At 46.4% G+C, this 12205-nt stretch overlaps 1 protein-coding gene across 2 annotated transcripts in view; it reads right to left on the reverse strand.

Annotated features, from left to right (window-relative positions):
- Positions 1-303: 303 nt before the first annotated feature.
- SACM1L (SAC1 like phosphatidylinositide phosphatase) overlaps positions 304-12205 on the reverse strand; it is a 47561-nt gene continuing 35659 nt past the window's right edge. Inside the window, exons 13-20 of one of the 2 annotated variants that reach the window (XM_040994330.1) lie at positions 11709-11807; positions 8824-8962; positions 6880-6949; positions 6705-6777; positions 5855-5948; positions 5653-5745; positions 4991-5048; positions 304-1496 (exon numbers count right to left, since the gene is read on the reverse strand). In XM_040994330.1, coding sequence (XP_040850264.1) covers positions 1360-1496; positions 4991-5048; positions 5653-5745; positions 5855-5948; positions 6705-6777; positions 6880-6949; positions 8824-8962; positions 11709-11807 — 763 coding nt within the window. In that variant the 3' untranslated portion in view covers positions 304-1359. The remainder of the gene's footprint in view (positions 1497-4990; positions 5049-5652; positions 5746-5854; positions 5949-6704; positions 6778-6879; positions 6950-8823; positions 8963-11708; positions 11808-12205) is intronic. The other variant, XM_040994331.1, reaches the window with a different exon arrangement.

A 12205-nucleotide genomic window follows, 5' to 3' on the forward strand; every position in this document is an offset into this window, starting at 1 on the left:
AACAATTTATACTTATTTACATGTTAAGAACAGGTGGCTCTACTTACCCTATGGTGAGTGTTGATGTGTAGCTTACAGGAGGTTTCTCTAGCCATTACTGCCTTTAGAGTCTCTAAAAGCGACAATGTTTGTAAAAGATGTGGAAAAAAGCTGATGCTAAAATAAAGGCGCTTTTAGAAATATTTAAGGACAACAAAATAAAATTATTAGAAAAAAAGTATTTCAAACAACACTGAAGTATTACATCAGCGTTTCACTGAATTGTCTTAAAATAGTGATAATTCTACCTTACATACAGTTCTAATATCTAAACTTCATAATTACAATTTGAATGTACAATCTTACAATGAGAACTATGCACAGCTTTCTGAAGCATGTTGTTCAGTTTTGCTTTTGCACATAAATTAGAGTTGGTCCTTGATTGGAGTAACCATCTGGAAGCACTGAATTTTAGACACACGTATTGACGGCCAACACAAACCCTGACCAAGGGAAAAGCATCAACGCTGCCATGCGTGGGAAGCAGCTGCCGCCCTCAGAGCCCCGGAGGCCTGCAGAGACCGGGCGGACCGGAGGCTGCAGCTGGCCAGCCCCAGACTTTCCACACTGGGACACAGTCCTTAAAACAAGAAGGCTTTGGACCTTTAGCATAAGAGACTTTACATTCTTTGATTTCATTTACACCTTTTAAAAAAGATAAAGCATATCTGAACTCTTCCACTGGACCTGAACTGCTGGCACGCTGCAGCAGCAGCTCGAGCTGCCTGAGGTCACGAGGTGGCCCATCAGAAACGGCGAGGACCCCCAGACCACGCGCGCCTCTTCCCCACTCATGAGGTCACAGACCACAGCGCAGGTTACGTGGGGTCTGTAAGGGGCCTGTTTTATAAACACAGTAGAGTTACCTTATTGTTAAGCTTTTCTTAAGGTATGTGGAAAAGTACGTCTGCTAACAGTGACAGCTTCCACAGTGACAACTATGCTAGAAAAATAATTTTGCTGTTTTAAATAATGAAAAGCTAAATTTTTAAAATATATTACTTATTTCTGCAGCAGTTGATTAAGCTGAAAATGAGTAGATTCCCTCCATTCTGTGAGCTGAATTCGGGGTACATTTTAATTACAACATAGCTTCAAATTATAACCACGCCAACAGTAAAGAGATCACCAAGCAGTAATACCGGAACAGGTCTAGACCGTCACCCCACGGAGCACGTCACCCCACAGAGCTCGGGGCAGGGAGGCTCCTGGGGAAAGGCCTGACCCAGACCTCGGGCTGATGTGGAAAGCAGGTCAGTAAAGACTCCAGCTCTGCAGCGTGGAATCTTCCAAGCCAAGCCGCTTTCCACAAACACAAATTCAGTCTATCTTTTCTTTCTGGACCAATCTGGGAGCATCAACAAAATCTTTGCCATTGTAGAGAATAATTAAAAATGTTCCAATGCTTGCAACTCCCCAGAAGAGCACGTATGCCAGTGTTTCTGTCCAAGTGTCACCTGTTGATATAAAAAGAACAAACCCTGGAGGTCAATACAGAAACATTGTCTCATGGGGCTACACTGACTTAACAGCTGGGGTGAGCACATCTTACAGCTCAGTAGCATACACACAGGAAAAACAGAAGGACTTGCTAACTACAATTAAACCAGCAGTTCTAGAACTGGCTGGTTCTAGAATCCTCTGCAGGACCAGATAAACATCCACTGTTGGGCCCCAGCAATCAGCATTTTTTTAAAAAAAAGATTTATTTTTATTGGAAAGGTGGATATACAGAGAGGAGGAGAGACAGGAAGATCTTCACTCCCCAAGCGGCCGCAATAGCTGGAGCTAAGCCAACCCGAAGCCAGGAGCCAGGAGCTCTTCTGGGTCTCCCATGCAGGTGCAGGGTCCCAAGACTTTGCGCCATCCTTTACTACTTTCCCAGGCCACAAGCAGGGAGCTGGATGGAAAGCGGAGCTGCCGGGATTAGAACCAGCTCCCATATGGGATCCCAGCACATGCAAGACAAGGACATTAACCACTATGCTATCGCGCTGGGCCTGCAATTCGCATTTTTAACAAATCTCCAGGTGATGTTGACACAACAGGTCCAGAGGCCACACTCTGGAAAAGCACCGGACTAAACTATTTCATATCCTGCTATACAAACGATAATCATCGCTCGACAAGTCACACTTTACTAATAGTCTAACTCATTCATCTATCTGACAGATATGAGCCATCAAAATACCTACAGAACGATACAAAATGCATGTTTCATAAAATGTTTCATACATGTTTGCATATTCAAGCATAGATAATAAACCCTGTACTAGTTAGCACACCCCTGCTAATAGACATTTTCCCAGTCCAGAGTTCCTGAAGCACCTGGCAGTGGCGGGCAGCAGTGGGCAGAGGCCTTCTGTCTTACCCAGGAAAGCTGAGCCTCGTGCTGCTTTTCCACTACATCCAGACTCCTGCTAACGGCCGTGGGAGACGTGCTCTGCTCTGCTGCTTACTGCCTCACTACGGAAGGGCAGGGGCTGGACACCACCACGTGCCCGAACCACAAAGGTCATTATGTCACACTGACCTGACGGCATGTTACCATCCACAGCGCTCACAATCTTTATTCAAAAGCACTCCAACCTGTGCAACTGCTGCTTCTCAGATCCAAGTTTAAAAATTGTTGGGGGGCCCGGCGCAGTGGCTCAAGTGGTTAAAGGTCCTCGCCTTGCACGCCCGGGATCCCATATGGGTGCCGGTTCTAATCCCGGCAGCCCCGCTTCCCTTCCAGCTCCCTGCCTGTGGCCTGGGAAAGCAGTCGAGGACGGCCCAAAGCTTTGGGAACCTGCACCCGTGTGGGAGACCTGGAAGAGGCTCCTGGCTTCGGATCGGCATAGTATCGGCCCGTTGCGCTCACTTGGGGAGTGAATCATCAGATGGAAGATCTTCCTCTCTGTCTCTCCTCTCTGTATATCCGCCTTTCCAATAAAAATAATAATAAAAATAAATCTTTAAAAAAAAAATTGTTGGGGCAAGAACCAGGGCAGTTCTTTCTCAGTCCACTCTGCCCCCCGAGGAGGCTCTTCTCCACTGAGGATGAGTTAACCCTCCCTGTCCTTTACCTCTCCAAGTCTTTTAAGGTGAATGTGGGTATAGTAAAAGATGAGAATGAAACGATAAAATTGATTTAACCATGGCATGGCTCCCACAAAATGGCTCCACTGGGCAGAGCTGAGAGAAGACACAGGGCCAGGGTAGGGTGCAAGCGGCTGTTGGCCTCAGGACTCAGCATTCCGCCCTCCTCGGTTCTGAACCTTCCCCAGGACAGGAGCCAGGCACTCACAGGCAGGTCTCGTGCCCTCAGCCTGTTTTTGTACTGTGAGACAAGGATGGTTTCCTATTTCTAAAGGGCCGTAGAAAGAACAAGGAATGCCGAGCAGACATTGACATGACATTTATTTCCCGTCTCTCTCAGAAAAAAACCATGCTAACTAGAGTAATGATAACAGGACTCCTTCCCCTGCCCACAGAGCTGCCTGCACACTGAGGGGCGCACGGAGATGGACGGGCAGCAAGCAGCCCACCCCGCCGCCGGAGGCTGCGCACACCAGTGGTGCAGGGAACGACACGGTGCTGGTGCTGGTGGCGGCGGCAGGGCAAGTTGTTAATTCAGTAAACATGGGAAGGCTCACTGCATCTCACAGGGGATAAAACAAGGAAGGAGGAAGACGGTCTCTGCTTTGGACCAGCTGCTGATCCAGTGAAAAAGGCAACAAAAAAGGATGCCAAGAAATATGCCAATCGTCACCACATGGAGAAAAACACCCACTGAGTCTGTACAGCAGGGTCTGAGTCTGCCCATGAAAAATCAATTCCTGGGTGTTCAGGGGGAAAGTTTCTGCTGCAAGGGGAAAGTGCTGAAGAGAGGCAGAGCGAACACAGCAAGGAGGGAGACGGCTGCTGCTAGGGGTGCCAGCATGGCGAGCCTCAGAAAGTACAACAGGGCATGGAGACGAGAAGAGGCATTTTTCCAGAGTGCCCAAAGCTGCTCCTCAAAGGTGCGAAACCACCAAGTCACTGACTCTAACTCCCAAGCACAAGACAGAACTTAATGAGGGTAGTTCTTCCTCTTAAACATGTACTAACCTAGTAGCAACAGGGAAGTCCCAGGGTGGGGAGGGGTGGAACCCAGACAGCCTCTTGTCAGCTCTGGTTTGCTGGTAGTTTTACTCTCAATTTATAATAACTAGTGTCTTCATAACAACACTTATTTGTTTAACCAACAAGTGCCTGGTTAAACAGGCTACCCATACACAAATGGAATGCAGTCATTAAATAAAACATGGGACAATATTCATGATGCTCCATAAAAAGTAAATTATAGCAAAGCATAATGCCTCATTTTGGAAAAAAAAAAAAAAGTGAAGATTAAAACATCAAAATGTGAGAGTTGAGGCTGGGTACTGACACAGTGAACTAAGCCACTGCCTGTAACGCCAATGTTTGCAATGGGCACCAGGTTCAGTTCCAGCTGCTGCACTTCTGGTCCAGTTTCCTGCTGATAAGCCTAGGAGAGCAGGAGACGGCCCAAAGCCCTGGCCTGCACCCACAGGAGATCAGCTCCTGGCCCAGCACTGGCTCTTGCGGCCAACTGAGGAGCAAACCAGTAGATCAAAGGTCTCTCTCTCTTGCCTTCTTTCAAATAAATAAATGAATAAATCTTAAAAAAGAAAAAAAAAGTTAATAGTGGGTGGCTTATCTCTGGCAGACAGAATATTGCCTTCCTCTTTGCTGAACTCATTTTAATTGCTGTGTACTGCTTTCATCACAAGAAAAACATTTTCTGAGTCTCAATTACAAACTATTACATTATACAATGACAATCTGCTCCATTTTATTAAGTAAAGAAACATCAAGCATTAAGTAAACTCAAAAACTTAAACATGCTGTACAAAGTTGAGCTTTCTAAGAAATAAGTAAGAACGTGAACTAAGAGCAGACTTACCAGCCATAAGCAAACAGATAATGCACATTGAAAAGGCAACAACCATGATGATGGGCAACTGGAAAAGATCACAAGAGGAGAAGGCATCACTTCAGAATGCTCACCAACGCTTACACAATCAGGCGTGCAAGCCGTGCTTACACATTATGTTTTCAACAACGATCACTATTGAAGGGTTTGAACACAACTGCCCCGGTCCTGGGACGGGCTCAGAGGCCAGACGGAGGGAGCAGGCCCATGCTCCCTTCCCAGTCAGGTAGTGCTGGGTGGACGGAGCCCCGAGGCCTCTCTGCCATCCCATGGCACTTTGCTCACTGGAATGCGAGCCCAAGGAGGCTCTTAAGAGATCTGAGGAAGAGAGGGGTCAGCAAAAACTTTTTATTTATTTATTAATCAGATTTGTCTCTGAGAACTTCCTGAACAGAAAACTGGAGTCTTTCTGAGGTGAGAATTCCTTCACGTCCCCCTGGCTCACATGCTCCCATATGAAAAGGACGCGTGAGGTACGAGGAACACAAAGCCGCCAAGTGCTTTGCTCCTCGCCCAGTTCTGTTTGGGGAAACCCAAGCAGTTACTCAGAACAGAAAATGCTATTTCCAGACTTAGTAGCTGGTACATTTTCAGACAAAGCTTTCAACAACTGAACAACAAAAGTTTCTTACAGCCAGGAACTTCCAATCCCTTGGAACACTTAAAGGACTATGAGATTCTAATTCATCCACTGAATAGTTTCCAAGAAATAAGTCTATGGAATCCTAGAACAGAAAGGAGGAAATTTGTTACCTGAATTAACCATAATGTTAAGGAACAATGCAAAGATACAATCACTTACTTTGGTAAATAAAGCACCAAATGCAAACTTACTTGTCTAAATCCATCCGAAAAGTTGTTCTTGTAATATCGTATTAGTGAGTTCCAGCCATCCATTATAAGTCCCAACTGAGTTCTCTTCCCAGTTCTGGTTGAAAGAGGTCACATTTTAAATACATAACTGCATACTACATTTTCACACTGTTTTATAGTCAAAAGCATATGGTGTGGAAATAGCCGAGTTAAAAAGCTTTTAACAAGGACTCTCACTGCGGCGTAGTGGGCTGAACTTCCACCTGTGGCACTGGCATTAAATCCTGGTTGCTCCATTTCTAATCTAGCTCCCTGCTAATGCGCCTGGGAAAGCAGTGGAAAATGGCCCAACTGTTTGGGCCCCTGCATGTACATGGTAGACCCAGAAGCATTTGGTATCTATAATATCAGAAGCAATGTAAATGCTGTGTAAATCAACTAATACTACATTGTTGAGGGAATGACTACCCGGCCCAAGACGACCGGCAGCAAAGCAACTAGACGCTTTGTCTGTCTTCAGGGAACTCAGGCAGGAGCCCCAAGACCCGAGAGTCCTTGTACCCGGTTCCTCTCCAGCCTAAGGCAGCAGCGCCTGGCGCTTCCCAGAGGCCAGGACCTGCTCCACAGCACTAGGTGGGGTGCACAGCGAGGTTTGAGAAGCACTGGGACTCCATGGTTCTCAGCCCTCCCCTGCATCAGAACCCCTCAGGGAGGCTCTCATCTCCCAGGAACCCTGACTCGACAGGGGCCTCGTGAGGCCTAGGGTTCAGCGTCTGCGCCTGTTTTCTGGAAGCTGCCACCTGACTGACTCTAAGGAGCATGGGCACTGTGGGCTGCTGCCGTGGGATGCTAACGTCTGCGCGTGGCTTGCCTGGTGAAGTCAGTCTTCAAGGCACCGGTTCCCGCATACTGCTTGGCACAGGCATTTGCGTTGTCAGCCCAGGCTGTGGAAAAAGTCAGAAAGAGCTGCTGATGATTAAAATGACAACCAAAACTCCAAGTGTAACGTAGCAAGCAACTTTGTCTATTAAATAAAAAATACCTACCATTTTTGTAAATCTTCTCAAATTCCTGTTGTTCTTCAAGCTTTTGTCCCACATTCAAAACGCCTAGTCTCTAGAATAAGAAGCACAGCCACGTTTGTGTGTGACAGACTTCAGCAGACATGACACAGCCCTCACATCCCCACTGCTCCTGGCTGCAGCCACAGACAGGGCCCTGCGTGCTCTCCTCTGCGGAGCCCCTCCCCTGCTCCCACCAATCTCCCCCTCCTGCTGCCTTCCTGACTATTCCACAGCCTCGCTATCCCCACCCGGCTTCACCTCCATCCTAGAGACCTCGGAGAGCCTGAGCAATGTGCATCTATCAACCTCCCCAAAAACACACCAACAGCTCTGGGCAAATCACCTCGGAGCTGCTGGCCCCGAGCACCCTCTCTGGGCTCACCCCGAGGGCCCGGTGACCACCGATGAGCAGCTTTTGTCTCACTCCATCAACTCTCACTCAGATTCCCCTCACTGTCACCTCAGTCACAGCACTAGAGCCACCCGCTGGGACTCTCAACTGGGGACACATTCTGTCCTCACAGTGGTGGACAATGCTGCCGGACAGGTGCCTGCCCAAACACACTCTACAGCTTTGTAAGGTTTCATGAAACCACACTCAGCACATACAACAGTGAAACTTGAATCACAACATTTAATTAGGTTCTGGTCAATCAGTCTTGGAACACAAGCATTCCTAGTATGGTTGCTTCTGAAAACATCTAAGAGCCTGGGAAGGACCTGCTGCTATGTACACTGCCTGTCAGACGTGGGTCCAGCCTTTGGTGTGACCAAGATCCAAGAACCCACTTGAGAGCAGGTGTTTGGCTTCCATGATTTCCTTCTAAGCATAACAAACTTAACAGATGAAGGCCATGAAGGACACCGTCTGGGACACATCCTGTCTGTCACTCACAACAAATGCCAATGCAATTCAGAAATATACATTCGACACATCTTCAATTCCAAGTATCAATAGACTTGACATTGACTTCTGTTTTTCTCAAAGGCACTGTGGTAAAGCAAGCTGTGTTGAAATGTTCTATCTGGCATTAGCAAAATAGATGCAAATAAAACAACACTAAGGAACCACTTTGTAATATTAAAACAGGAAAAAAATTAATGGAATTATCTACCATTGAAAAGAATTCCATGAAATGGATTTACTTACTCACCATAAACACTCATGTAAATTGGTATGTATGACTCACTGGGAAAGTAACATATTCATTCTCTTAACCCAATAACTACATGTCTAGGAATTAATCCAAAGAAAATTATTCATATGAATAACCTAAGTGAGTACATTTTCTATAGTGTTATTAAAAAGTCACAGACACAACAATCTAAAAGGCTTAGTAAATCACAGTAAAATATAATCATTAAAAACTGATGACACAGGGCCCGTGCAGTAGCCTAGTGGCTACAGTCCTTGCCTTGCATGTGCTGGGATCCTATGTGGGTGCCAGTTTGTGTCCTGGCTGCTCCACTTCCCTTCCAGCTCCCTGCTTGTGCCCTGGGAAAGCAGTCAAGGACAGCCCAGACCTTGGGACCCTGCACCTGCATGGGAGACCTGGAAGAAGCTCCTGGCTTCGGATCAGCTCAGCACTGAACACTGCAGCTGCTTGGTAAGTGAACTAGTGGACAGAAGATCTTTCTTTTTGTCTCTTTTTCTCTCTGTAAATCTGACTTTCCAATAGAAATAAATACAACTTAAAAAAAAAAAGCATATGACACAGATACTAAAGGAAAACATAAAATTAAGAACTTTATGGAAACTGACACCCACAACAACCAAACAACAAAATGCGAGGGATCACATTAGGGTGGGGTCAATGTAAACACTGTTTGTGCCTGGCTTCAAAAGATGAAGTTTCCTTAATTTTTACTGCATTTTTCCATTAAAAAAAAAAAGAGAGAGAGAGAGAAAAACAAAGGACTTCACACCTGAAGCTGAGCCTGAAGTGAACGGCGAGCTAACAGGCTCTGGATCACGTTGGTTCTGTCCAGACAATCCATGCAATTGCTACGGAACACACCCTCCTGGCTGCTCACCACCTGGCCCGCAGAGTCCACTAGAAAATAACTAAAACACATTTGTATAAACACTCTCGTACCAAGTAGGTTAAAACGACTAAGGACACAGCTCGTAGAACATGGGTCTCATTTCAGGGACATTACTAAAACCTGTGAACATCGGGCAGGAATGCAGTCAGGCCTATCTCATTCTCCTAGACCAAACCCAAGCTGGAGTGGCTGTGGCTAGCCGGCCTGCTCTCCAGAACACAGCTGCAGCACTGCAGATCATCTCTCGCAGAGCCGGGAGCAGCGCCAAGGTTCCTGTGGACAGTCAGCCCTCCCGGGCCAGAGCGGGCCGGCTCTGACCTCCTGCTCCCGACTACACCGTCTGCATTAGGGTCTCCGGTCCCTCTACTGTCTACACCGAGGTGCTCTGTGCGGTCTGTTACATTCTTGGCCTAGAGAACGGCGGAGTCAGAATCTCTGAACAAGGAGCTGCACACTGCGCACCTAAAAACATGTCTGTCTTCTTCTAGCAGCTACCACATGCAAATAGCACAAACTGTGCAAAGTATGACAGGTTCTGAAAAATCTGCTTTCTTCCCTTACTCACCCAGCTGTCTTCCCTAAGCTGCTGCCAGCTCCCGAGCTTACTCTAGTTCTAACAAGGTTCTCAGATGATGCTAAGCACCAGATCGACACTACAAACTCACTCGACCAGACTGGCAGCAGTCTCAGCATCTGGGTAACTTCCTCGTTGGAATTTTCAAGCACTGAGTTTTTTCATTCACGAAAAGCAGGTGGCAGCACCACTACCAAGCTATGCTACAGCTCCATATGGTCAGGCATCATGCGCCTAAGGCACACCGCAGGGTGGCTGCCACACAGCATGCCATCAGCGTCACATACTACGAACTCCCTGAAACAATAACCCAGAAGGAAATGCAACACGCTTGCCAACGGCTAAATGAGCATCACAACCTCAGGAAGAAAGGATTCGGTAAAAAAAATATACATGAGGCTCGTACACAGCTGGTGGCGCTTATTTACAACTGGCATGGACATATGTGCTTGTGTGTGTGTGTGCACGCATGTGGGTGTGTTGGCGGCCATATGCACTTAGAAGATAAACAGCCATGGCCTGGTGGGTAAGGCTGCTGCCCCTGCCACTGGCATCCCATGTACTTGCGGGTTTGAGAACCAGCTGCTTAAATTCTGATCCAGCTCCTTGCTAACGTGCCTAGGAAAAGCAGTGAGAATGGCCCTAGTATTGGGCCCCTGGATAAAGCTCCCAGCCCCTGGCTGATCCTGGCACAGACCTGACTGCTGTAGCCACGCAGAGAGGATTTGTCTCCCTTCTTCTTTCAAATAAATAAATTAAAAAAAACTTTTATAAGTCTTACTTCTGAAACCACACCATGAATCTATGGGATTGGTAATTTTCTCACTTTACAAATAGCCCAAAACTTGGAGCTAAATGACCCGTGGGTCACATGGCTGAGGTAAACGGACATGCAAAACAGGATGTTGGGTCCCCAAACATGCCATGGCTCGGGAGCTTCAGTCACTGGGGAAAACTCCACTGTCCTCACAGAGGACCATGTGGTAAAGGAGAGACTAACTTCAGCTCCCTTCCCTGTAGCACTGGTTGACTTGAAAGTTGAGAATGAGAGGGAAGGAGAGACAGAAGGAGAGCTCCCCAGATGCCGCATTGGCCAGAGCTGGATCAGTCCAAAGCCAGCAGCTATTTCTGGACCCCCACATGGGTACAGCACTTGGGCCATCCTCTGCTGCTTTCCCAGGTGCATTAGCAGGGAGCTGGAACAAAGCAGAGCAGCCGGGACTTGAACGGGTGCCCATAGGGGGTGCTGGTGCTGCTGGCAGAGGTTTATCCTGCAGCATCATAGCATGGTCCCCTCCCTTTATTATTTGCATTTCTGTATGACAGCCACTAATGGGTGAACTCAGCAACTGCCTGGCCCAGCTAGTCAGTGCTTCCTGTAAAAGCCTAAGCAGAGGGCCAGCTCCCCCCACCGCTCAGAACAAAATCTCACAGAAAAAAAAGCAGAACTGAGCAAATGTCAGAGAAGTTGAAATACATGACCCTAAAATTAGAAAGTGCATCTGAGTGGAGCGCTTTACAACCATCACTGAGGCAACAAAACAACAAAATGGCTTACACATTCCTTCTTCTGACCTTTGAGTAAGACATGTAGGGAGTATAGGAAATCTGTGAACCAGTGTGATAATATGTAAGTCACATGGTAAAAATACTACGAAGATATTCAGACCTTCATCCCGTCCATCCCACTCTGTGAAGGATGGGGGGACAGGGAAGTGACAGTTCAACAGAAGCAAAATATACTCTTAATATCCAGAAGGGCTCACTATGGCAGGCACAGTCTTTCAAGAAAGAGAAACACAGGAAATAGATCAGATGCTCAACGTGAAAAAAAAGCTTTTCATAAAAACTATTTTATGACACAAAAGCCACTCAGGATCATTACCAAGGCTATGCAATGTTTACAACAAATGTTTCACAAAAATCATTAAATATAAAGAAACCATGTTCAACTATCTAAAGATCTGTAAATGTGTGAAAGATAAAAAAATACCTAGCCTTGCGTCATTTTTAAGAATTTAGAAAACCAGTAAGCCTCATTTTTCAGTAATAAATTTTCAGGAATAAGTCAGAATGGACAAGCACTGCTAACAGCTCACTGTATTTTAAGTTGACAAGATAATGTAACAAATACGACTGGTCTATACATGTCTCTCCTCCCCTTCTATTTAAGAAATTTAACAAAGCTTACCTTAATTCATCTTGTATTTCTGCTACCTGATCCAACAGAATACTCAGGCGATCCCATCTCATATTTTTACATTCCTTATGGAAATCAAAAGCAATGTATCTATCAAAAGAAAAGATATTCAAGACTGATCAGAGAGGACTCATTTTACTATTAGTATCTTAGTGGCTGCTTGTCCTCTCTGTGTCAAAGCACACATACTTCTTAGGAACACTGGACCCTCCTTCACTACGGGCTTCCCACAGAACACAAAACACACGTTGCACACATCAGGAAAAACCTACACACACACACACACACATCCACGTTCCCCTGTTCTTCAAGGGGGCCTCAACAGGACAAGCCCAGACCACAGCCATGAAGTCTGTGCTACAAAAGGCACAGCCCAACTCGACATCTAGCGTGTATTTATTCTCCATCCCCACAGGAAAAGAACAGAGATCCTTTTATTGAACCACTTTTCAAGGTGACAACGTGTTCGACACGGTCACGCTCACTTC

The sequence above is a fragment of the Ochotona curzoniae genome, unplaced genomic scaffold (assembly GCF_017591425.1).
Source record: "Ochotona curzoniae isolate NIBS_2020 unplaced genomic scaffold, NIBS_Ocur_1.0 contig_908, whole genome shotgun sequence".
NCBI classification, from domain to species: Eukaryota; Metazoa; Chordata; class Mammalia; order Lagomorpha; family Ochotonidae; genus Ochotona; species Ochotona curzoniae.